The sequence below is a fragment of the Argentina silus genome, assembly GCF_951799395.1.
Source record: "Argentina silus genome assembly, chromosome: Y".
In the NCBI taxonomy this organism is placed as follows: domain Eukaryota; kingdom Metazoa; phylum Chordata; class Actinopteri; order Argentiniformes; family Argentinidae; genus Argentina; species Argentina silus.
The window spans coordinates 5112170-5134580 of NC_139654.1; the positions used below are offsets into that span (position 1 = coordinate 5112170).

Consider the following 22411-nt stretch of genomic DNA (forward strand, 5'->3'; position numbering starts at 1 on the left):
AACTAGTTCATTCAGGGGAGAGCTGCATCAGTGAGGAGCCAGACAGAGAGCAGAGCTGAGCACTGAGGTGGGAGACAGATCACAACCGTAAGTTGATGTTTTTCATTGTTTTTCACCGTCTAATATGATAAAGATGAACTCACATGCTTTTGTGTCACAGAATGATGTAGCCCTAAAATAGTACGCTAGCCAACTGTTTGTGACCAGCCTGTTAAGGAAGCCTCAACCTGGTTTTGTCCAGCTGACTGTGATCTAGTAGGTTCAACTACATGAGGCCCTAGATAATAATAGATAATAATGACTGTGTCTAGACTAGTCAACAGTCTTTACACAGGTCACTATTGACCAACCAGCAGAGCTGTAAGACTGACAGACAGACTGTGTGAGTGTTGAATACTCTCCTCTATGAAGAGTCAATCAGTTGGTTTACTGTATGTTTTGTTTTTTGATGTAAAGGTTGGCTTGTGTAATCAAAGTTAACTTTCATCTTTGATTTAATTTGACATTTATTCAACCTGTAAGTGAAGATCCAACTTCTATTTTACAATGACCACATTTTAGTTGAACTACCTTCCTCATTCTCTGAACAGTTGGCAACAGGAATGGACACCCGCTGATGTGAGTGAAAGATTGTTTAGAAGGAATTTTCTTATCTGACAGGGAAATCAAACCACAGGGAGAGAGAGTTCTGTTCTATTTTGCTGCTGTATATCGCTTCTGCAATATATACTTATGTAATATATATATACAGTGTTTGTATATGAGAGAGACAGGCTAGAATTACATACAGCAGGTGAAATAAGTATTGAACACGTCACCATTTTTCTCAGTACATATATTTCCAAAGGTGCTATTGACATGACATTGAGAGAGAGAGGGGGGGAGAGAGAGAGAGAGGGGGGGGGGGGGGGAGAGAGAGAAATGGGCAAGAGAGAGGGGCGGGGGAAAGGAGTCAGAGGTCATAGGTCATGGGTCATGAGAGAGGGAAGGGGGGAAAGGGGTCATGGGTCAAGGGGGGGGGAAGGGGTCATGGGGGTGGAAAGAGTGAGAGGGGGGGAAAGGGGTCATAGGTCATGGGGGGGAAGAGAGAGGGGGTGAAGAGTGAGAGAGAGAGAGAGAGAGAGAGTGAGTGAGTAATGGGCGAGAGAGAAGGGGTCAGGGGTCATAGGTCATGGGTCATGAGGGGGAAGAGTGAGGGGGGGAAGGGGTCATAGGTCATGGCTCATGGGGGGGCGAAGAGTGGGGGGGTGGATGGGGTCATGGGTCATGGGGGGGGGAGAAAGGCGTCATGGGTCAAGGGGGGGGAAGGGGGTCATAGGTCATGGGTCCTGGGGGGGGGAGGGCATAGGTCATTGGGGGGGGGGGGGGGGGGCAAGAGTGAGGGGGGGGGGGTCATGGTTCATGGGGGGGGGCAGGGGTCATAGGTCATTGTAGGGGGGGCAAAAGGGGCCACCCTCTCTCTCCCTCCTTCCCTCCACTCTCTCCCTGGGGGTGGGGGGGGCAGGGGTCAAAGGTCATGGGGGGGGCGGGGTAAAAGGGGTCACCCTAATGGGCCATATATATATAGGAGGTGCAATATATATATGGGGGGGGGTGTTTGTGTGTGTGTGGGTGTGTGTGTGTGTGAGGGGGCGGGGGAGAGAGAGAGGGGGTGGAGAGAGAGAGAGAGAGAGAGAGAGTGTGTTTGTGTGTGTCTGTGTGATAATGTGTGTGTGTGTGTGTGTGTGTGTGTGTGTGTGTGTATGGGGGGGGGGTGTGTGGGGGTGTGTGTGTGTGTGTGGGGGGGGGGGGTGTCTACACCCTTCATTCTACATTGTGCTACATTGGTACTTGCCCTGTTTACCCTGTTTACATCACTGTCCATACAGGAAAACAGAGCCACACCTGTCCAGAGTCAGGGTGAGCGATTGTTTCTGGACAAACTGGTTCATCAGTAAAGAGAGTGTCTGAACACATATGAACTGAACATAAGCTGACAGAAGTAGGACGTGCATCAGTAGACAAACAAGTTTGAAGAATGACAGACAGACAGACAGACAGACAGACAGACAGACAGAGACATTGTCAGTGTCCCTTGTTGGCTTCAGGAGAGAGAGATACTGTATATCCAGGATCAGCAGGCTATCATGTCCCTTTCCTCCCTCTGTTGAGCCCCAGACTGAAGTTTCTCACTTCACTGGTTTTGAACTTTGGTCTCCTTTAACGTGCTGTGTGTGTTCATTGGGTTTATAGCAGGAGGTTCTTTGAGGAGAGGAGAGAAAGGAGGGGACCACTGCCTTGAAAATGAGTCTCTCTGGGGAGAGAGAGGAGGGGACCTCTGCCTCTAAAATGAGTCTCTCTGGGGAGAGAGAGGAGGGGAACACTGCCTCTAAAATGAGTCTCTCTGGGGAGAGAGAGGAGGGGACCACTGCCTCTAAAATGAGTCTCTCTGGGGAGAGAGAGGAGGGGACCACTGCCTCTAAAATGAGTCTCTCTGGGGAGAGAGAGGAGGGGACCACTGCCTCTAAAATGAGTCTCTCTGGGGAGAGAGAGGAGGGGACCACTGCCTCTAAAATGAGTGTTGTGTTGTGTGAACTGTGATCCTGAGCAGTAAAAATCATATAACTGTTTATGGTTCTTGTTGATCATTAACCAGGGAGAGTGTGCTCTGCTGGAAAAGTGTACGTGTGGTGTGGTGTGGTGTGGTGTGGTGTGGTGTGGTGTGGTGTGTTGTGTTGTGTTCTGTTGTGGTGTGTAGTGTGGTGTGTTGTGTACTGTTTTATTGTGGTGTGGTGTGGTTTGGTGTGTAGTGTGGTGTGGTGTGGTTTGGTGTGTAGTGTGGTGTGGTCTGGTGTGTGTGTTGTGTGGTGTGGTGTGGTGTGGTGTGGTGTGGTGTGGTGTGGTGTGGTGTGGTGCTGTGTTGTGTTGTGTTTTAGTGTGGTGTGGTGTGGTGTGGTGCATGTGCTGTGTAGTGTTTTAGTGTGGTGTGTGTGTTGTGTAGTATTTTAGTGTGGTGTGGTGCGTGTGCTGTGTAGTGTTTTAGTGTGGTGTGTGTGTGGTGTGGTGTGGTGCGTGTGCTGTGTCGTGTTTTAGTGTGGTGTGTGTGTGGTGTGGTGCGTGTGCTGTGTAGTGTTTTAGTGTGGTATGTGTGTGGTGTGGTGTGGTGCGTGTGCTGTGTAGTGTTTTAGTGTGGTGTGGTGTGTTTTGTGGTGTGTTTGGGTTAGTGTTAGAATTTAAGTTATAATACTTTGAAATAAAATACCATTAACCAGAGCTGTTGATTCATTCAAAGACTTTATTCACAGAGAATATTTAGTCGTTCAGGTTTGCAAAGTTGACCTCATTATCTCTTCAGTCACCTGCCTTCATAGACTTCACACAGGTTGGAGAGAGGGATAAAGAGGGAGGGAGAGAGGAAGGGAGGTAGAGGGAGAGAGGGGGGGAGGAAGAGGGAGAGAGAGAAAAAGACAGAGAAAGTGTATAGTGTGGTTTGTTGTGTTGCGTTGTGTGTTGTGTTGTGTTGTGTTTTAGTGGTGTGGTGTGTTGTGTTTTAGTGGTGTTGTGTTGTGTTGTGTAGTGTAGTGTTGTGTTGTGTGGTGTGTAGTGTAGTGTTGTGTGTGTAGTGGTGTGTAGTGTAGTGTAGTGTAGTGTTGTGTGTGTAGTGGTGTGTAGTGTAGTGTAGTGTTGTGTGTGTAGTGTTGTGTAGTGTAGTGTAGTGTAGTGTAGTGTAGTGTAGTGTAGTGTAGTGTAGTGTAGTGTAGTGTGAGCTATGATACTGAGCAGTAAAAGTTGTGTAAGTGTACATGTTGTTGTTGATAATTAACCAGGAAGGGAGGGTACTATGACTATGATGTAACATATGATATTAACAGTTACGGTCCAGAGTCAAACTCACCTGGCCTCCATATTCAGGCTGGCTTTATTTATGAGTTTAAAATAGAAAATAGCTTTGATTGACGTCTATTGTACATTCTTACTGCATTAAAGGGATAGATCACAAAAATAATCTTTTTTTTATTTTTTATATTATATATATATATCCACTCACCGGCCACTTTATTAGGTACACCTGTTCAACTGCTCTTTAAAGCAAATATCTAATCAGCCAATCACATGGCAGCAACTAAATGCATTTAGGCATGAAGACATGGTCAAGACGACCTGCTGAAGGTGGTTTAAGTGACTTTGAACGTGGCATAGTTGTTGGTGACAGACAGAGGGATAGAGGGAGTGAGGGAGGGAGGGAGGAAGAGAATGAGAGAGAGGAGGGAGGGAGAGAGGGAGGGATAGAGGGAGGGAAAGAGGGAGAGAGAGAAAGGAGGGAGGCAGAGAGGGAGGGAGAGGAGGGAGAGAGGGGGGGAGTGAGGGAGAGGATGGAGGGAGAGAGGGAGGGAGAGTAGTAGAGAGAGGTAGGGAGGGAGGAAGAGAGATGGGATGGAGAAAGGAGGGAGGGAGAGAGAGAGAGAGAGAGAGGGAGGGAGAGAAAGAGAGAGAGAGCGAGTGAAGGAGGGAGAGAGGGAGGTAGGGAGGGAGAGAGGAAGGGAGGTAGGGAGAGAGGGAGAGAGGGTGGGAGGTAGAGGGAGCGAGGGGGGGAGAGAGAGAAAAAGACAGAAAGAGGGAAAGAGAGAGAGAGAGATTGGATGGGGAGAAGAGGTAGGGAGGGAGAGAGGGAGGGAGGGAGGGAGAAAGAGAGGGAGAGAAAGAGAGAGAGAGCGAGTGAAGGAGGGATAGAGGGAGGTAGGGAGGGAGAGAGGGAGGGAGGGATAAATAGGGAGGGAGGTAGAGGGAGAGAGGGGGGGAGGTAGAGTAAGAGAGGGGGGTAGGGAGGGAGAGAGAGAAAAACACAGAGAGGGAAAGAGAGAGAGAGAGAGAGAGATTGGATGGGGAGAAGAGGTAGGGAGGGAGAGAGGGAGGGAGGGAGGGAGGGAGGTAGGGAGAGAGGGAGGGAGGCATAAAGAGGGAGGGAGGTAGAGGGAGAGGGGGGGAGGTAGAGGGATAGAGAGAGAGAGAAAAAGACAGAGAAAATGTATAGTGTGGTTTGTTGTGTTGCGTTGTGTTGTGTGTTGTGTTGTGTTGTGGTGTATAGTGTGATTTGTTGTGTTGCGTTGAGTTGTGTGGTGTGTAGTGTTGTGTTTGGTGTGTTGTGTGTGTTGTGTAGTGTAGTGTAGTGTTGTGTGGTGTGTAGTGTTGTGGTGTGGTGTGTAGTGTAGTGTTGTGTGTGTAGTGTTGTGTGTGTAGTGGTGTGTAGTGTAGTGCTGTGTGTTGTGTGGTGTTGTGTAGTGTAGTGTAGTGTGGTGTGGTGTAGTGTGGTGTGGTGTGGTGTGTAGTGTAGTGTAGTGTGGTGTGGTGTGGTGTAGTGTAGTGTAGTGTTGTGTGTGTAGTGGTGTGTAGTGTAGTGTAGTGTTGTGTGTAGTGAGCTATGATACTGAGTAGTAAAAGTTGTGTAAGTGTACATGTTGTTGTTGATTATTAACCAGGAAGGGAGGGTACTATGACTATGATGTATCATCTGATATTAACAGTTACGGTCCAGAGTCAAACTGACCTGGCCTCCATATTATATATACACTCACCGGCCACTTCATTAGGTACACCTGTTCAACTGCTAACCCTAACCCAATCACATGGCAGCAACTCAATGCATTTAGGCATGTAGACATGGTCAAGACAACCTGCTGAAGTTCAAACCGAGCATCAGAATGGGGAAAGAAGGTGATTTAAGTGACTTTGAACGTGGCATAGTTGTTGGTGCCAGACGGAGGGATAGAGTGAGTGAGGGAGGGAGGGAGGGAGGGAGAGAATGAGGGAGAGAGAGAAGGGAGGGAGGCAGAGAGGGAGGGAGAGGAGGGAGAGAGGTAGGGAGATAGGAAGGGGAGGGAGGCAGGGAGGGAGGGAGAGGATGGAGGGAGAGAGGGAGGTAGAGAGAGGGGGGGAGGGAGAGGATGGAGGGAGAGTAATAGAGAGAGGTAGGAAGGGAGGAAGAAAGATGGGATGGAGAGAGGAGGGAGGGAGAGAGAGGCACGGAGGGAGAGCAAGAGGAGGGAGGGAGGGAGGAAAGGGAGGGGAGTGAAAGAAAGAGAGAGAGAGAGATTGTGACAGAGAGAGAGAGAGAGAGAGAGAGAGGGAGGGAGAGAAAGAGAGAGAGAAAGCGAGTGAAGGAGGGAGAGAGGGATGGAGGGAGAAAGAGGGAGGGAGAGAGGAAGGGAGGTAGGGAGAGAGGGAGAGAGGGTGGGAGGTAGAGGGAGAGAATGGGGTAGGGAGGGAAAGAGAGAAAAAGACAGAAAGAGGGAAAGAGAAAGAGAGAGAGCGATTGGATGGGAAGAAGAGGTAGGGAGGGAGAGAGGGAGGGAAGGAGAGAGGGAGAGAGGGAGGGAGAGAAAGAGAGAGAGAGAGGGAGTGAAAGAGAGAGAGAGAGCGAGTGAAGGAGGGAGAAAGGGAGGTAGGGAGGGAGAGAGGGAGGGAAGGATAAAGAGGGTGGAAGAGAGGTAGGGAGAGAGGGAGAGAGGGTGGGAGGTAGAGGGAGTGTAACTGTACATGTTGTTGTTCATAATTAACCAGGAAGAGAGGGTACTATGACTATGATGTATCATCTGATATTAACAGTTACGGTCCAGAGTCAAACTGACCTGGCCTCCATATTCAGGCTGAGCTGGCTTCATCTGCCAGTTTAAAATGGAAAATAGCTTTGATTGACATCTACTGTACATTCTTACTGCATAAGATTAGATTAGATTAGATTAGATTCAACTTTATTGTCATTGTGCAGAGTACAAGTACAAAGACAACGAAATGCAGTTAGCGTCTAACCAGAAGTGCAAAAAAAGCAGAAAAGTGCAATGTGAACAATATATACAGGTAGTGCAGTATAAGATATATATGAGCAGTTTAAGTATTGCAGTATAAGCAGTATATGTATTAACAGAAACATTATAAGCAGAATAAATATAGAATGCAGTATGAACAGTATAAGCAGTATATGAGCTGTATAAGCTGTGCAGTATAAGCAGTATATGTAGTAACAGTAACATTAAAGCAGAGTAAATAAGTAGAATAAATATGGAATGCAGTATGAACAGTAAAAACAGATATGTAGAGTATGTACAGATATGTGCAGTGTATTAACAGTAGCATTATAAGATTAGTAAAAAATAAGGGTACTACTGAACTCCAACTCCAGAGTTGGAGTTCAGTAGGGTGACAGCCGCAGGGAAGAAGCTTCCTCTGAACCTGCTGGTTCGGGTACGGAGAGATCTGTAGCGCCTCTCGGAGGGGAGTGGGGTGAACAGTCTGTGGTTGGGGTGAGAACTGTTCTTGACGATGCTGGACAGCCTCAATGGAGGAGAGTGAGGAACTGGTAATGTGTTGGGCAGTTTTCACCACCCTCTGCAGTGCTTTCCGGTCAGAGGCAGAGCAGTTGCCATACCATACAGTGACACAGTTGGTGAGGATGCTCTCGATGGTGCAGCGGTAGAAATTCACCAGGATCTGAGGAGACAGATGGACCTTCTTTAGTCTCCTCAGGAAGAAGATATGCTGGTGAGCCTTCTTGATCAGGGTAGAGGTGTTGAGGGTCCAGGAGAGATCCTCAGAGATGTGGACACCCAGAAACTTGAAGCTGGTGACTCGCTCCACCTCAGTCCCGTTGATGAGGATGGGGGTGTGTGTGCCAGCTTTTGACTTCCTGAACACCACAATGAGCTCTTTGGTCTTCCTGGTGTTGAGAGCCAGGTTGTTGTCGGTGCACCACACTGTTAGGTGCTGGATCTCCTCCCTGGGATAGCTCACAAGGGATAGCTCACAAAAAAAAAAAATATATATATATATATATATATATATATATATACTGTATATGTGTACATATGTATATATCTCTATCTGACAGAGAATCAGAGAATCTATCCTAGTCTATTTGGTATACACACCTCCTCAGAGTAGAAAGGAGAAGCTCGGCCCGGCACAGGGGGAAGAGGAGAGAGAGATGTGGCCCTCCTCGACACACGCAGCTCTCTACTACACGTTGTACAGCAAATGGGAGGCGTTGACCGAGTTAGTTACAAAGAACTGTCACGTGTGCAGAGTAGTGTGTCTATGGTTGTGTCTACTGTAGACACTGCTAACAAGCTCTTGAGCTTAGAGTCTCTATCCTCGTCGAAACACATCTTCTAGTCGGCCATCATGCTTTATGTTAACATGTATAGTTTACTTCCCTCTTCTATTCTCCCATGGACCAACCACAACTACCACCTCATTTCCTGAAGTCACCTAAAGTGTTTTTAGTCGTAATTATGACAATAACTGTATCATCTTCTGACAGAGGTCAGAGAGGAGGAGGGGAGACACATTTAACTGTGTAATTGTATTGATAATTTCCTCTACTTGAAACATTCAAGCCTCTGTTGTATTATATTGATTGTTACATTCCTTTACAGTTCAGTCTTCTTCTAGTTGGTACTGTCGGCTTGTCCTGGACCAGCAGACAACCGTGACTGTTGAACCCTGCCTAGACCTTGTCCTGGACCAGCAGACAACCGTCACTGTTTAACCCTGACTAGACCTTGTCCTGGACCAGCAGACCACCGTGACTGTTTAACCCTGCATAGACCTTGTCCTGGACCAGCAGACCACCGTGACTGTTTAACCCTGCATAGACCTTGTCCTGGACCAGCAGACAACCGTGACTCTTGAACCCTGCAAAGACCTTGTCCTGGACCAGCAGACAACCGTGACTCTTGAACCCTGCATATACCTTGTTGAGTGAGTCCCACATCACATCATCAATCAAATAATCATTTAATTTCAAGTCAGATTTTCGCTTTGGTCATTCTTTTAAGTCTATTTCCTGCAGCATGAAAATCATACATGTGTGAGTGTGTGTGTGTGTGTGTGTGTGTGTGTGTGTGTGTGTGTGTGTGTGACATTTTAATGGCCACATTTTGTCAGAGAATTACGTTATTTACTTCCCTCTTATTCAACATTATCTAATGGAGGCTGCCAATTATTTACAGCAGGTTAAAAGTTAGACGTTTATATTAGAGATAATCTGGACAAGATAGGCCACGCCCCCTCTCTGTCTCTAAGTCATGTTGACAACCTTGGAGATCTGTCAGACTGGACGTTGTGTTGACGACACACTAGAAGATTGAACAAAAAAGAATAATATGTGTATTTACGTGAACAGTTGTCAGTGGTGTGATAACTGTCATCCTGTCATATGACCCATATGTGCATCACCAGGTGATACAATGTGTACTAGTTCATCCAGGGGAGAGCTGCATCAGTGAGGAGCCAGACAGAGAGCAGAGCTGAGCACTGAGGTGGGAGACAGATCACAACCGTAAGTTGATGTTTTTCATTGTTTTTCTGGCAGACAGACTCTATGAAGAGTTAGTTGGTTTACTGTATGTTTGTTTTTTTATGTAAAGATTGGTTTGTGTAATCAAAGTTAACTTTCATCTTTGATTTAATTTGAATTTTATGCAACCAGTAAGTGGAGAGAGAGAGAGAGAGAGAGAGAGAGAGAGAGAGAGAGAGAGAGAGAGAGAGAGAGAGAGAGAGAGAGAGACAGAGAGACAGAGAGACATTGTCAGTGTCCCTTGTTGGCTTCAGGAGAGAGAGATACTGTATATCTAGGATCAGCAGGCTTTCATGTCCCTTTCCTCCCTCTGTTGAGCCCCAGACTGTAGTTTCTCACTTCACTGGTTTTGAACTTTGGTCTCCTTTAACGTGCTGCGTGTGTTCATTGGGTTTATAGCAGGAGGTTCTTTGAGGAGAGGAGAGAGAGGAGGGGACCACTGCCTCTAAAATGAGTCTCTCTGGGGAGAGAGAGGAGGGGACAACTGCCTCTAAAATGAGTCTCTCTGGGGAGAAAGAGGAGGGGACAACTGCCTCTAAAATGAGTCTCTCTGGGGAGGTTGAAGACATGGGGTAAGATAAGAGTCTCTGGAGGGCATTTACCATGAAGATGATGATACTGATGATGATAATGATGATACATACTTCATTCATAATCAGATTAATGTTAGACACAGGAATGTAGATATACTGTAGTTCAATGCATTATGTAGCAACAGACAGTGTTGCAACACTCACTAGAAGGTGTGTCCACGGGGGAGGAGAGTGGATCCTGGAGGGAGATGGCCACTTAAAACCTAAAAGCTACTGAACATAAAATTAGTAGAGATGCACTGAAAAAGCTATTTACTATACAGATATATTAATTTGGACTGGCCACACTGTCCCCACTCTCCTCCTCCCAGTGCACCCCAACCCTCCATGGTAATGGGGATCCCCTGAATGAAACAAAGACAGGTTCATTAACACTCTGTCCTTCACAATGCCTCCCTCCTGTGGAACTGGATCTAGAAGCTCAGCTCATATGGCACATTTAAAAACACAACTCCACCTTGTAATGCAGGGTCCAGCAGGAGAGACCAGCCTCACCTGTACTGAGCTGTGTGTCCATGAAGAGTGACCGTTCTATGATACATCCATTAGACTTCAGACAAGGAACCGTCACTACTAAACAAGGGTAGGTGTATCATGGGGGATGTGATGAACTAACTGCTAGACTATGCCACCTGTTTGTTTCATGAGGTCCTCAGAGGAAACTAGAATGAACTCAGGTTCTACTATCAAGGAGGGAGCATGGGAATAAGGCACACAATGCAACAATCATTTATTGTACAGCTTTTAATCACATCATCTTCAGCTCTAGGATTCAGCACATATTGATCATTAAAGGCAGAATTTCAAATGCTAGACAGAGGAATGTAGATATACTGTAGTTCAATGCATATTGGAGCAACAGACAGTGTTACAACACTCACTAGAAGGCTTGTCCATGGAGGAGGAGAGAGGATCTTGGAGGGAGATGGCCACTAAAAATCTAAAAGCTACTGACAATACAGATATATGAATTTGGACTGGCTACACCGTCCACCAATGTTATTTTGTTGTAATATTCAGCTGACCCAAGAGCTTTGTTTAACTTTAATAACTTATTTTCAATGGCCGAAAACAACAATGGGTTTTCAATCATACATCAGTCAGGATACAGTCATCTGAATCTTGTTAACGGTTAGTTTGAGGTTTAATCCTCATAGTGGTCTATGAGGCTGCCAATAACATTCAGTAGCGGTATACACACTTAAGTTATTCTATTTGAGAAACTGGGCCTCATTCACACTTCTCTGGATAAAGACATATGCTTATTTCTTGTTTTTACCCAGAATCCTCAGTAACCAGGTGGAGAGACCAGAGTCAGAGATTCCCAGTGGTCAGTCTGTCCAGAGTCAAAGTGAACTGGCCTCCATATTCAGGGTGAGCTAAATAGAAAGTATGACATTGACATTGAAGATGGCTAAGTCATCCCCATACAAAAGTTATATTTTTCTTGTTTCAATTGCATGCCAAAGTCAAGTGTTTTTTGTATTTAGTCTCTCTACTGTGTGTAATGGTTTACCCATTATTGTCTATCTCACTCCACTTTATTTTTCTAAATGTTTCAGTCGCTTGAAGACAATGTCATCACTCTAGTGAGAAATGAGCTGAAGAGGTTCAAGAGGCTTATTTCTCAAGACTACCCAGAGTGCTTTGAGAGTCAGGGGGAGGAAGAGGAAGTGGTGGATGATGAAGAAGAAGAGAAGCAGGAGAGCAGTGCCAGAGAAGGGGCTCTGAAGATCACACTGCACGTCCTGAGGAACATGAACCAGAAGGAGCTCGCTGACACACTGGAGAAACGTAAGAGACCTCATGTGTTTTCACAGAGAAGTGTTACTGGGCCTGAAATATTATTGGAAATACAAACACCACTAACTGTAATTATGATGTATATCCCCATTTGGTCACTCTTTATATTATGTTGCCTCTATAACTTAGTGTCTCTGTAATTACTCCAATAACAAGATTGGTTGTTTCTGTATAATTCCATAGTAATGGGTTTGGACAGTTTCCTATAACACAGATGGATTAAGGACTGTTCTTTCCTACATGTGTAGTAATATATCATTCAACTACACTACATACTATGTAATTAATTACTATATGAATAATTAATAATTAATTACTATATAACAACTTGTTAATTAATACAATGCGGTCCTCTGTGGCTCAGTCGGTAAATCATGGCTTTAATAATGCTTAGGTTGTGGGTTTGATTCCTGCTGGGACCATATATACTGAAATGTATGCACTCACTGCAATGCAAGTCGCTTTAGATAAAAGCGTCAGCTAAATGGCATAAATATATATTCATAGTTACTGCAGGTATTGGGTCAACTTAATGTAAAGTGTCCAGGAATATTTTGTAAATTGTTTTGTCATTCAGGTTAGCTTGCTGTGGTGTGCCAACAAGAACTCAAGTCCACTCTGAAGAAGAAGTTTCAGTGTGTATTTGAGGGAATAGCTAAGCAAGGCAACCCAATACTTCTCGATAAGGTCTACACAGAGGTCTACATCACAGATGGTGGAAGTGGGGAGGTCAATAACGAACATGAGGTCAGACAGATTGAGACAGCATCCAGGAGACCAGCAACACAGGAGACATCAATCAAATGCAACGACATCTTCAAACCTTTACCTGGACAAGACAAACCAATGAGAAATGTGCTGACAAAGGGAGTCGCTGGCATTGGAAAAACAGTCTCTACTCAGAAGTTCATTACGGACTGGGCTGAAGGAAAAGCCAATGAGGATGTCCAGTTCATATTTCCACTTCCTTTTCGGGAGCTGAATTTAATGAAAGAGAAGAAATGCAGTTTGAATGAACTTCTTGGTCATTTCTTCATTGAAATAAAAGAATCAGGAATCTCCAACTTTGACAAGTATAAAGTTCTGTTCATCTTTGATGGTCTGGATGAGTGTCGACTTCCTCTAGACTTCCAGAACAACGAGACATGTTGTGATGCCACAGAGTCAACCTCAGTGGACGTGCTGCTGACAAACCTCATCAAGGGGAATCTGCTTCCCTCTGCTCTCGTCTGGGTAACCTCCCGACCTGCAGCAGCCAATCAGATCCCTCCTGAGTGTGTTGACCAGGTGACAGAGGTACGAGGGTTCAACAACCCACAGAAGGAGGAGTACTTCAGGAAGAGAATCAGTGATGAGAACCTGGCCAGCAGAATCAACACACACATGAAGTCATCAAGGAGCCTCCACATCATGTGCCACATACCAGTGTTCTGTTGGCTCTCAGCCACTACCCTAGAGAGACTTTTAGGTCAAACAGAGAGAGGAGAGATGCCCAAGACTCTGACACAGATGTACACACACTTCCTGGTATTTCAGACCCAACAGAGGAATGTGAAGTACCTTGGAGACCATGACAGAGATCCACACTGGGATAAAGAGCTTATTCTGTCACTGGGAAAACTGGCCTTCAATCAGCTGGAAAATGGCAATCTGATCTTCTATGAGGAAGACCTGAGAGAGTGTGGCATTGATGTCACAGAAGCCTCAGTGTACTCGGGTGTGTGCACTCAGATCTTCAGAGAGGAGTGTGGGCTGCACAAGGTGTTCAGCTTTGTGCATCTGAGCATCCAGGAGTTTCTAGCTGCTTTATATATGTTCCTCATATTCAACCACAGCAATGAGATCCCACTGGTCAAACAGAAATCCTCATCCAGGAAGCTATGGTCATTACTCAAACGTAAACCAAAGATTCACACACCACTTATCAACCCCATCATCAAACTACAAAAGAGTGCAGTGGACCAGGCCTTACAGAGTGAGAATGGTCACCTGGACCTGTTCCTGCGCTTCCTCCTGGGCCTCTCACTCGAGTCCAATCAGAATCTCCTACGAGGCCTTCTGACACAGACAGGAAGCAGCTCACAGAACAATGAGGAAACAGTCAAGTATATCAAGGAGAAGATCAGGGAGAATCCCTCTCCAGAGAGGTGCATCAATCTGTTCCACTGTCTGAATGAGCTGAATGACCATTCTCTAGTGGAGGAGATCCAAAGCTACCTGAGCTCAGGACGTCTCTCAGAAGCCCAGCTCTCATCTGCACAGTGGTCAGCTCTGGCATTTCTGTTGCTGACTTCAGATGGAGAGCTGGATGTGTTTGACCTGAAGAAATACTCCAGATCAGAAAAAAGTCTTCTGAGGCTTCTGCCAGTGGTCACAGCCTCTAAGACTGCACTGTAAGTAGATGGACAAAACACTGCATTGAAACTTGATCTTTGAATGGAGTATGTGATCACTTATTATGATTTGCGGATTAAATGGAAGAAACTGAGTTATTGAGCACATGGTCAAAAGTAATTCATTAATGGATTGCATGCTTATCTTTCATGTTTTATTGACACACAAACATGCGACTTGCTCCAACATGTTCAGTCGCTTTGTGTCTCGACTCCCAATAATGAGGTAGAAAGAGCCAGTTCCAGTCGGAGTACTGAACACTGGTTTGGAGAAATCCACTCCTGACGTTGACTCTGTTTTTAACCTAACGACTATCGCATTCCACTCGCGGTACCACAGATACTCACACCGCGGCTCAAATGAAGACTTTTGGTCTGACATTAAGCAAATAAAATAGGTAGCATATATAAAAACATGGCTGGCTGTGTCCACAGTTCAGTTTCTGAGTTTGTCAGCTTTATTTTAGTGGAAGTGGAATGAGTCAGTTCTCTAGCCAGTGAGTTTACAGTTGGTGCAGGTGGAAGGAGCTCGCCACTGATCTCCAACTGAAAGCTCAATCCATCATTTAAGGCATGAAAAGTATGGATACATGATGATTTCACCTTTAAAATGAAGTGAAATGATTAGAAAACATGTTTTTCTTGTGAAATATGTTAAAATACCAAAACAGCCCATGTAAGGGATTTTGACGAAAATGTAATTATATGGTAAATATATGGTAACCTAGCTCCTCAAATCCTGACCAGCCTGGCCTTCGATCAGCTCAGGGACTACACAATACTGCACTAAACCAATAGCTAGCAAATACATTTTACCAGATGTAGAAATCCAGTCACTACAAATGTATCCATGGTTGCTTGCTCCCCTGTTGAGAGCAACTATAACTCTCGTTTATGAATTCTTATCATAATGCATCACCGTGATCGTTTGGCTGCATGTATTTATTTGTACTCCTCATTCAGGCTGAATGGATGTCACCTCACAGAGAGATGCTGTGAAGCGTTGGCCACAGCTCTCAGCTCAGACTCCTGCCACCTGAAAGAGCTGGACCTCAGTCACAATGATCTTGGTGACGGGGGGGTGAAGGTGCTCCCTGCTGGACTGGGGAGTCCACACTGTCAACTACAGACACTGAGGTAAGGTCTTGTTTCCAGACGCATCATTTCTTAGTGTCGGTAACATTTAATTCGATGGAATCAATGATACTTGCACAGAAAGGCTCAATGATTGAGACAGACAATGTACATTATCTTCCAATCAATTACAATATAATGTGTGTGTTGGTGTGTGCGCGGTGGCAGGGGGGGCTGCTCTGTCTTCACTCTCTGAATAACTTTACTCTCATCAAATCCTGACCCACCTGACTTTAGATCAGCTCATGGGACTACACAACACTGCACGAACCCAATAGCAAGCAAATACATTATACCAGACATAGAAATCAAGTCACTACAAAGGTATCCATGGTTGCTTGCTCCCCTGTTGAGAGCAACTATAACTCTCACTCATGAATTCCTGCACCACAGTGATCGTTTGGCTTCATGTATTTATTTGTATTCCTCATTCAGGCTGAATGGATGTCACCTCACAGAGAGATGCTGTGAAGCGTTGGCCTCAGCTCTCAGCTCAGACTCCTGCCACCTGAGAGAGCTGGACCTCAGTCATAATGATCTTGGTGACGGGGGGGTGAAGCTGCTCCCTGCTGGACTGGGGAGTCCACACTGTCAACTACAGACACTGAGGTAAGGTCTTGTTTCCAGACGCATAATTTCTAAGTGTCGGTAACATTTAATTAGATGGAATCAATGATACTTGCACAGAAAGGCTCAATGATTGAGACAGACAATGGACATTATCTTCCAATCAATTACAATATAATGTGTGTGTTGGTGTGTGCGCGGTGGCAGGGGGGGCTGCTCTGTCTTCACTCTCTGAATAACTTTACACTCATCAAATCCTGACCCACCTGACTTTAGATCAGCTCCTGGGACTACACAATACTGCATGAACCCAATAGCAAGCAAATTCATTATACCAGACATAGAAATCAAGTCACTACAAAGGTATCCATGGTTGCTTGCTCCCCTGTTGAGAGCAACTATAACTCTCACTCATGAATTCCTGCACCACAGTGATCGTTTGGCTTCATGTATTTATTTGTATTCCTCATTCAGGCTGAATGGATGTCACCTCACAGAGAGATGCTGTGAAGCGTTGGCCTCAGCTCTCAGCTCAGACTCCTGCCACCTGAGAGAGCTGGACCTCAGTAATAATGATCTAGGTGACGGGGGGGTGAAGCTGCTCTCTGCTGGACTGGGGAGTTCACACTGTCAACTACAGACACTGAGGTGAGGTCTGAGACTATTCTTGTTGCCAGACACATCATTCCTAAGTGTCTGTTACATTATCATTCTATGGAGTCAATGATACTTGCACAGAAAGGGTCAATAATTGAGACAGAAATGTACATTATCTCCCTATCAATTACAATATAATGTGTGCGTGTGCGTGTGCGTGTGTATGTGTGTGGGTGTTGGGGGGGGGGAGGCTGCTCTGTCTTTACACTCTGAATATGTTTGCCCTCCTCAAATCCTGACCCACCTGGCCTTAGATCAGCTCATTGGACTACACAATACTGTACTAACCCAATAGCTAGCAAATACATTATACCAAACGTTGAAATCCAGTCACTACAAATGTATCCATGGTTAATTGCTCCCCTGTTGAGAGCAACTATAACTCTCACTCATGAATTCTTATCATAATGCACAACAGTAATCGTTTGGCTGCATGTATTTGTATTCCTCATTCAGGCTGAATGGATGTCACCTCACAGAGAGATGCTGTGAAGCGTTGGCCTCAGCTCTCAGCTCAGACTCCTGCCACCTGAGAGAGCTGGACCTCAGTCATAATGATCTAGGTGAAGGGGGGGTGAAGCTGCTCTCTGCTGGACTGGGGAGTCCACACTGTCAACTACAGACACTGAGGTGAGGTCTGAGACTATTCTTGTTGTCAGACAAATCATTTCTAAGAACTGTTACATTATCATTCTATGGAATCAATGATACTTTCACTGAAAGGCTCAATAATTGAGACAGACAATTATCATTATCTTCCAATCAATTACTGTGTGTGTGTGTGTGTGTGTGTGTGTGTGTGTGTGTGTGTGTGTGTGTGTGTGTGTGTGTGTGTGTGTGTGTGTGTGCAGTGGCAGGGGGGGCTGCTCTGTCTGCACTGTCTGAATAACTTTTCTTTTCTGAAATCCTGACCCACCTGGCCTTAGATCAGCTCATGGGACTCCACAATACTGCACTAACCCAATAGCTAGCTAATACATTATACCAGACGTAGAAATCCAGTCACTACAAATGTATCCATGGTTAATTGCTCCCCTGTTGAGAGCAACTGTAACTCTCACTCATGAATTCTTATCATAATGCACCACAGTGATGGTTTGGCTGCATGTATTTATTTGTATTCCTCATTCAGGCTGAATGGATGTCACCTCACAGAAAGATGCTGTGAAGCGTTGGCCTCAGCTCTAAGCTCAGACTCCTGCCACCTGAGAGAGCTGGACCTCAGTAATAATGATCTAGGTGACGGGAGGGATAAGATGCTCTCTGCTGGACTGGGGAGTCCACACTGTCAACTACGGACACTGAGGTGAGGTCTGAGACTATTCTTGTTGTCAGACATATCATTCCTAAGTGTCTGTTACATTGTCATTTGATGGAATCAATGATACTTGCACAGAAAGTCTAAATAATTGAGACAGACAATGTACATCATCTTCCAATCAATTACTATAGTGTGTGTGTGTGTGTGTGTGTGTGTGTGTGTGTGTGTGTGTGTGTGTGTGTGTGTGTGTGTGTGTGTGGTGGGAGGGTGGCTGCTCTGTCTTCACTCTCTGAATATGTTTGCCCTCCTCAAATCCCGACCCACCTGGTCTGAGATCAGCTCATGGGACTACACAATAATGCACTAACCCAATAGCTTGCAAATACATTATTCCAGACGTTGAAATCCAGTGACTACAAATTTATCCATGGTTAATTGCTCCCCTGTTGAGAGCAATTATAACTCTCATTCATGAATTCTTGCACCACAGTGATCGTTTGGCTGCATGTATTTATTGGTATTCCTCATTCAGGCTGAATGGATGTGACCTCACAGAGAGATGCTGTGAAGCGTTGGCCTCATCTCTCAGCTCAGACTCCTGCCACCTGAGAGAGCTGGACCTCAGTCATAATGATCTAGGTGACGGGGGGGTGAAGCTGCTCTCTGCTGGACTGGGGAGTCCACACTGTCAACTACAGACACTGAGGTGAGGTCTCAGACTATTCTTGTTGTCAGACACATCATTCCTAAGTGTGTTACATTATAATTCTATGGAATCAATGATACTTGCACTGAAAGGCTCAATGATTGAGACAGACAATTTACATTATCTTCCAATCAATTACTATTACCCAAAAGCTAGCAAATACATTATACCAGACGTAGAAATCCAGTGACTACAAATGTATCCAAAGTTGCTTGCTCCCCTGTTGAGAGCAACTATAACTCTCACTCATGAATTCTTGCACCACAGTGATTGTTTGGCTGCATGTATTTATTTGGATTCCTCATTCATATGTGGCCTTTCAACTGCCAAATGAAGAGGATTTAAAGCTGCACATGTACATTAGAGAGGAATAATCCGATTCTTGATATCTGATGGAGTGACACTATTTCCCCAGGTTGTCAGGCTGTGGAGTCCCAGATGAAGGCTGTGTTTCTCTGGCTTCAGCTCTGAGGTCTAAGCCCTCCCACCTGAGAGAGCTGGACCTCAGCTACAATCACCCAGGAGACTCAGGACTGGCGCTGCTCTCTGCTGTACAGAAAGATCCACTCTGTGAACTACAGACACTCAGGTAAAGGCTCAATATGTGACTGGACGTATCAATGAGATGAATGCACTGTATCTATTTTCCACATGATTGTGAGTGTGTCATCCAACCTCTGTGGGTTCTTCTGTGGTTGATATAGTATGGACCATGGTGGAGAGTGCAGGCTCAAACCTGGGCTGATCAAATGTAAGTCACCATCGCTGTAGAGAATAGGACTGTGATATTACTCAAGAACCAGGGCACAGCAGAGTTCAAACAGAGCACCAGTATTGTATTCATATGTAAATCTAAAATATTAGTAAATGTGAATTAGTTGTATCCCTTGTAAAACATTTTTAATAAATTCAAGTAATATTTTGTGAAAAAAATAATGTTGCCATAACAAGATGACATTGTGAATATTGGAATTTATTCAATTGTATTGATTTGATGATTATTTTTGCCCTCTCAATCAGATGCTTGTGAGCTCACACTGGACCAAAACACAGCACACAGAAACCTCTCTCTGTCTGAGGAGAACAGAAAGGTGACACGGGGGAGAGAGGAGCAGCCGTATCCTGATCACCCAGAGAGATTTGAGGGCTGGTCACAGGTGCTGTGTAGAGAGGGTCTGACTGGGCGCCATTACTGGGAGGTAGAGAGGAGTGGGGGAGGGGCTGATATAGGAGTGACATATAAAGGAATCAGCAGGAGAGGAGTGGGTGAAGACTGTGTGTTGGGATTAAATGACAAGTCCTGGAGTCTGTGGTGCTCTGATGACAGTTACTCCGCCTGGCACAATAAGAAGAAGACTGACATACCTGTCCCCTCCTCTGGCTCCCACAGAGTAGGAGTGTATCTGGACTGGCCGGCCGGCACTCTGTCCTTCTACAGGGTCTCCTCTGACACACGGACCCTCCTGCACACATTCCACTCCACATTCACTGAGCCGCTCTACCCAGGGTTTTATCTTTGGGACGAGGGCTGTTCAGTGACCCTGTGTTAACTATCTCAGGGAGATCACACTGAACACCAAAGGCTCAAAGATGACGGATCAGAACATGATGCAGTTGGATAGTGGTGTGTTTTCACTGAGATGTTGGATGATGTAGAACGCTCTAGTTGAACACTCTAGAACACTCTAGTAGAACACTCTAGTAGAACACTCTAGTGGAACACTCTAGAACAGTCTAGTAGAACACTCTAGTAGAACACTCTAGAACACTCTAGTAGAACACTCTAGAACACTCTCTAGTAGAACACTCTAGAACACTCTAGTAGAACACTCTAGAACACTCTAGTAGAACACTCTAGAACAATCTCGTAGAACACTCTAGTAGAACAGTCTAGTAGAACACTCTAGTAGAACACTTTAGTAAAACACTCTAGAACATTCTAGTCGCAGCTACGCTCCGCCCGGGTCTGTGTGTGTTGTTGTGTGTGTTCTGTGTTTTGTCTCCTTCATGTTGTGATGCACCATACGGTCCATGGTCCGAAGGCTCTGCCCACTTCCTGGTTGATCAATTACCATTCCACCAATCAGCCCGAGCCACATGGACTATAAACAGCTCGCTGAGTCAGTGTTCTGGAGCTGTGCTCGCTCACCACCTCGCTTGGATTTGTTCCATTTGGATCTTGTTTGGTGTATTTAGTGATTATCCATATAGGGATATTTGTTGCTTTGTGTTGTCGCCGAGGGCGAGATTAGTACGGCCTTTCCCCGGCCTGAACACCATTCCCAATGTTACCATGTTAAGCACGGCAGGATCGGCCCGAGGTTTGAGAGCAACCTTGGTGAATCACCACGACACTGCTAGAAAAAGAAAAAGCTTAGCAGCCGGGGGCCCGACCTGCCGAGGGACACCGCGGCTGAGGATGTTCCTGAAACACATTTTATCTTTGAACTGTCCTTCAAATAGGTGCAACTGCATAACTGCTTATGAATGATAAGTTGATTAAAATAGGTGTAACTGATTAATGATAAGTTGATTCGAATGTGTCTAATTGATTAATGATAAGTTGATTCAAATGTGTGTAACTGATAAATGAGTTCAAATATGTGCAAAAGGCAAAACTGAATAAGAGAAATTATAAAGGTAGTGTAGGACTCCCGGTCAACATATCTAGTTGGACCTCGTAGTGATAACGGTTAAACTGATACTGAAGTAGGCAACCAAATGCATTAATGTTTGACTGTATAATTCTTACTCAGAAATGATTGCTGAAGTAGGCCACCATATTAATGTTTTACTGTATAATTCATGTGGGCTAATGATAATTGTATACCATATGTACTAGATGTTAACTTTGAGAAAGGCCTAGATTTTTATGTTACGAAAATAGAAAAGAATTGCAAGTCCACAATAAGAAGTGGCCTTGAGTCCAGTATGAGCAGGAGAGTGATAAGTATGTCTAGTAGACATAACAACAGGTGCCCTTAGGCCCATGACTAAGCATGGTTGCGAACTCAGGGTGATGTAATGAATTAGATAGAATTCTATGCTTGACTGAGAACTAGATCGAATTCAATGCCTGATGAAATGAACTAGATAAGAAAGGGTGGGGGTAAAGGAAAGCCCCATTGCAAGATTACAAAAAGAGCTCACTGGAGCAGTACAACAGACTTTCCCCGCTGCGGAGCGTAACACCTGAAGGACCGGAGCAGGACTGAGTGTGTTGAAGACTACCCCAAAGTGGATACTGGAGATTTCATAACCTAGCTCCCGAGCAGTTCTCCGTGACCGGAGCTCACACTATGATTAAATTCTGACTTCAGGACTCGCCACTCGAGTACAACGGAGGACCTTGGCGGACCTTTGTTTGTATAACAACAGCTCTGGCGGATAGAAGAACCGGCTTCGCTCTGATCAAGTGACACTGGGGCTTCTCTAAATTTCTCAGGCAGAGTAGGGACAGACTGATATTTTTTATTTCTTTCAAATTTTTATCATATTTTGAATACTAGCATTTTACCATTTAATCACTCTGCCTGTAATGCTGCAATGTCTTAAGCCATCATTAAAGAATTTAACCTGCATTTAAGGAACAGTTTTCTCAATTTTAATTCTTAAATCTTTTTTAGTCATTCCATCCCTCATAAGCCTTTTTACCTCCTCCTGGTAACATAAAATATTATAGACTACTGTGCATAATACATTTTAGGATCTGAAGGGTTATATCTGGCCCCTTATTACCTCCTTTGGGTAAATTATCCTTACCGATAAACCCTTTATCCGCAACCACACCAACTGGCACTCATATCAGATTAGAGCGGTCGTTAACCATAGAGACTACCCACTTCTGCGTACAGTTTTTAGGATTGGGGTGATTTTTCAGTTCAGCTGAGGTGGGTAGAGGAAGATATGGGGGGAACTATGGGATGTAGACCGTTAACAGCGGAGTGAATCTAATCGACACCAACC

The 22411-nt window shown here is 45.1% G+C and overlaps 2 protein-coding genes across 2 annotated transcripts in view; one reads left to right on the forward strand and one right to left on the reverse strand.

Moving 5' to 3' along the window:
• Positions 1 to 22411, reverse strand: part of LOC310823739 (uncharacterized protein) — a gene marked incomplete at both ends in the record, with an annotated part of 320139 nt that overhangs the window by 166714 nt on the left and 131014 nt on the right. The window lies entirely within an intron of this gene.
• Positions 9591 to 22020, forward strand: LOC310823621 (uncharacterized protein). Its single transcript, XM_083696504.1, has 12 exons — positions 9591 to 9903; positions 10394 to 10507; positions 11208 to 11298; positions 11487 to 11717; positions 12310 to 14120; positions 16296 to 16469; positions 16935 to 17108; positions 17611 to 17784; positions 18272 to 18445; positions 18861 to 19034; positions 19150 to 19196; positions 19466 to 22020. Exons 1-12 carry the CDS (start codon positions 9782 to 9784, stop codon positions 19993 to 19995), a joined length of 3816 nt encoding a protein of 1271 aa, XP_083552630.1. The 5' UTR covers positions 9591 to 9781; the 3' UTR covers positions 19996 to 22020.

Bases quoted from the DNA above. Each gene is read 5' to 3' on its own strand.
- LOC310823621 (XM_083696504.1), top strand. From the start codon at position 9,782: ATGAGTCTCTCTGGGGAGAGAGAGGAGGGGACAACTGCCTCTAAAATG. The intron at 10,508-11,207 runs GTAGGTGTATCA...GTTTTTACCCAG, and splicing joins ACCGTCACTACTAAACAAGG to AATCCTCAGTAACCAGGTGG. The intron at 14,121-16,295 runs GTAAGTAGATGG...TTCCTCATTCAG, and splicing joins ACAGCCTCTAAGACTGCACT to GCTGAATGGATGTCACCTCA.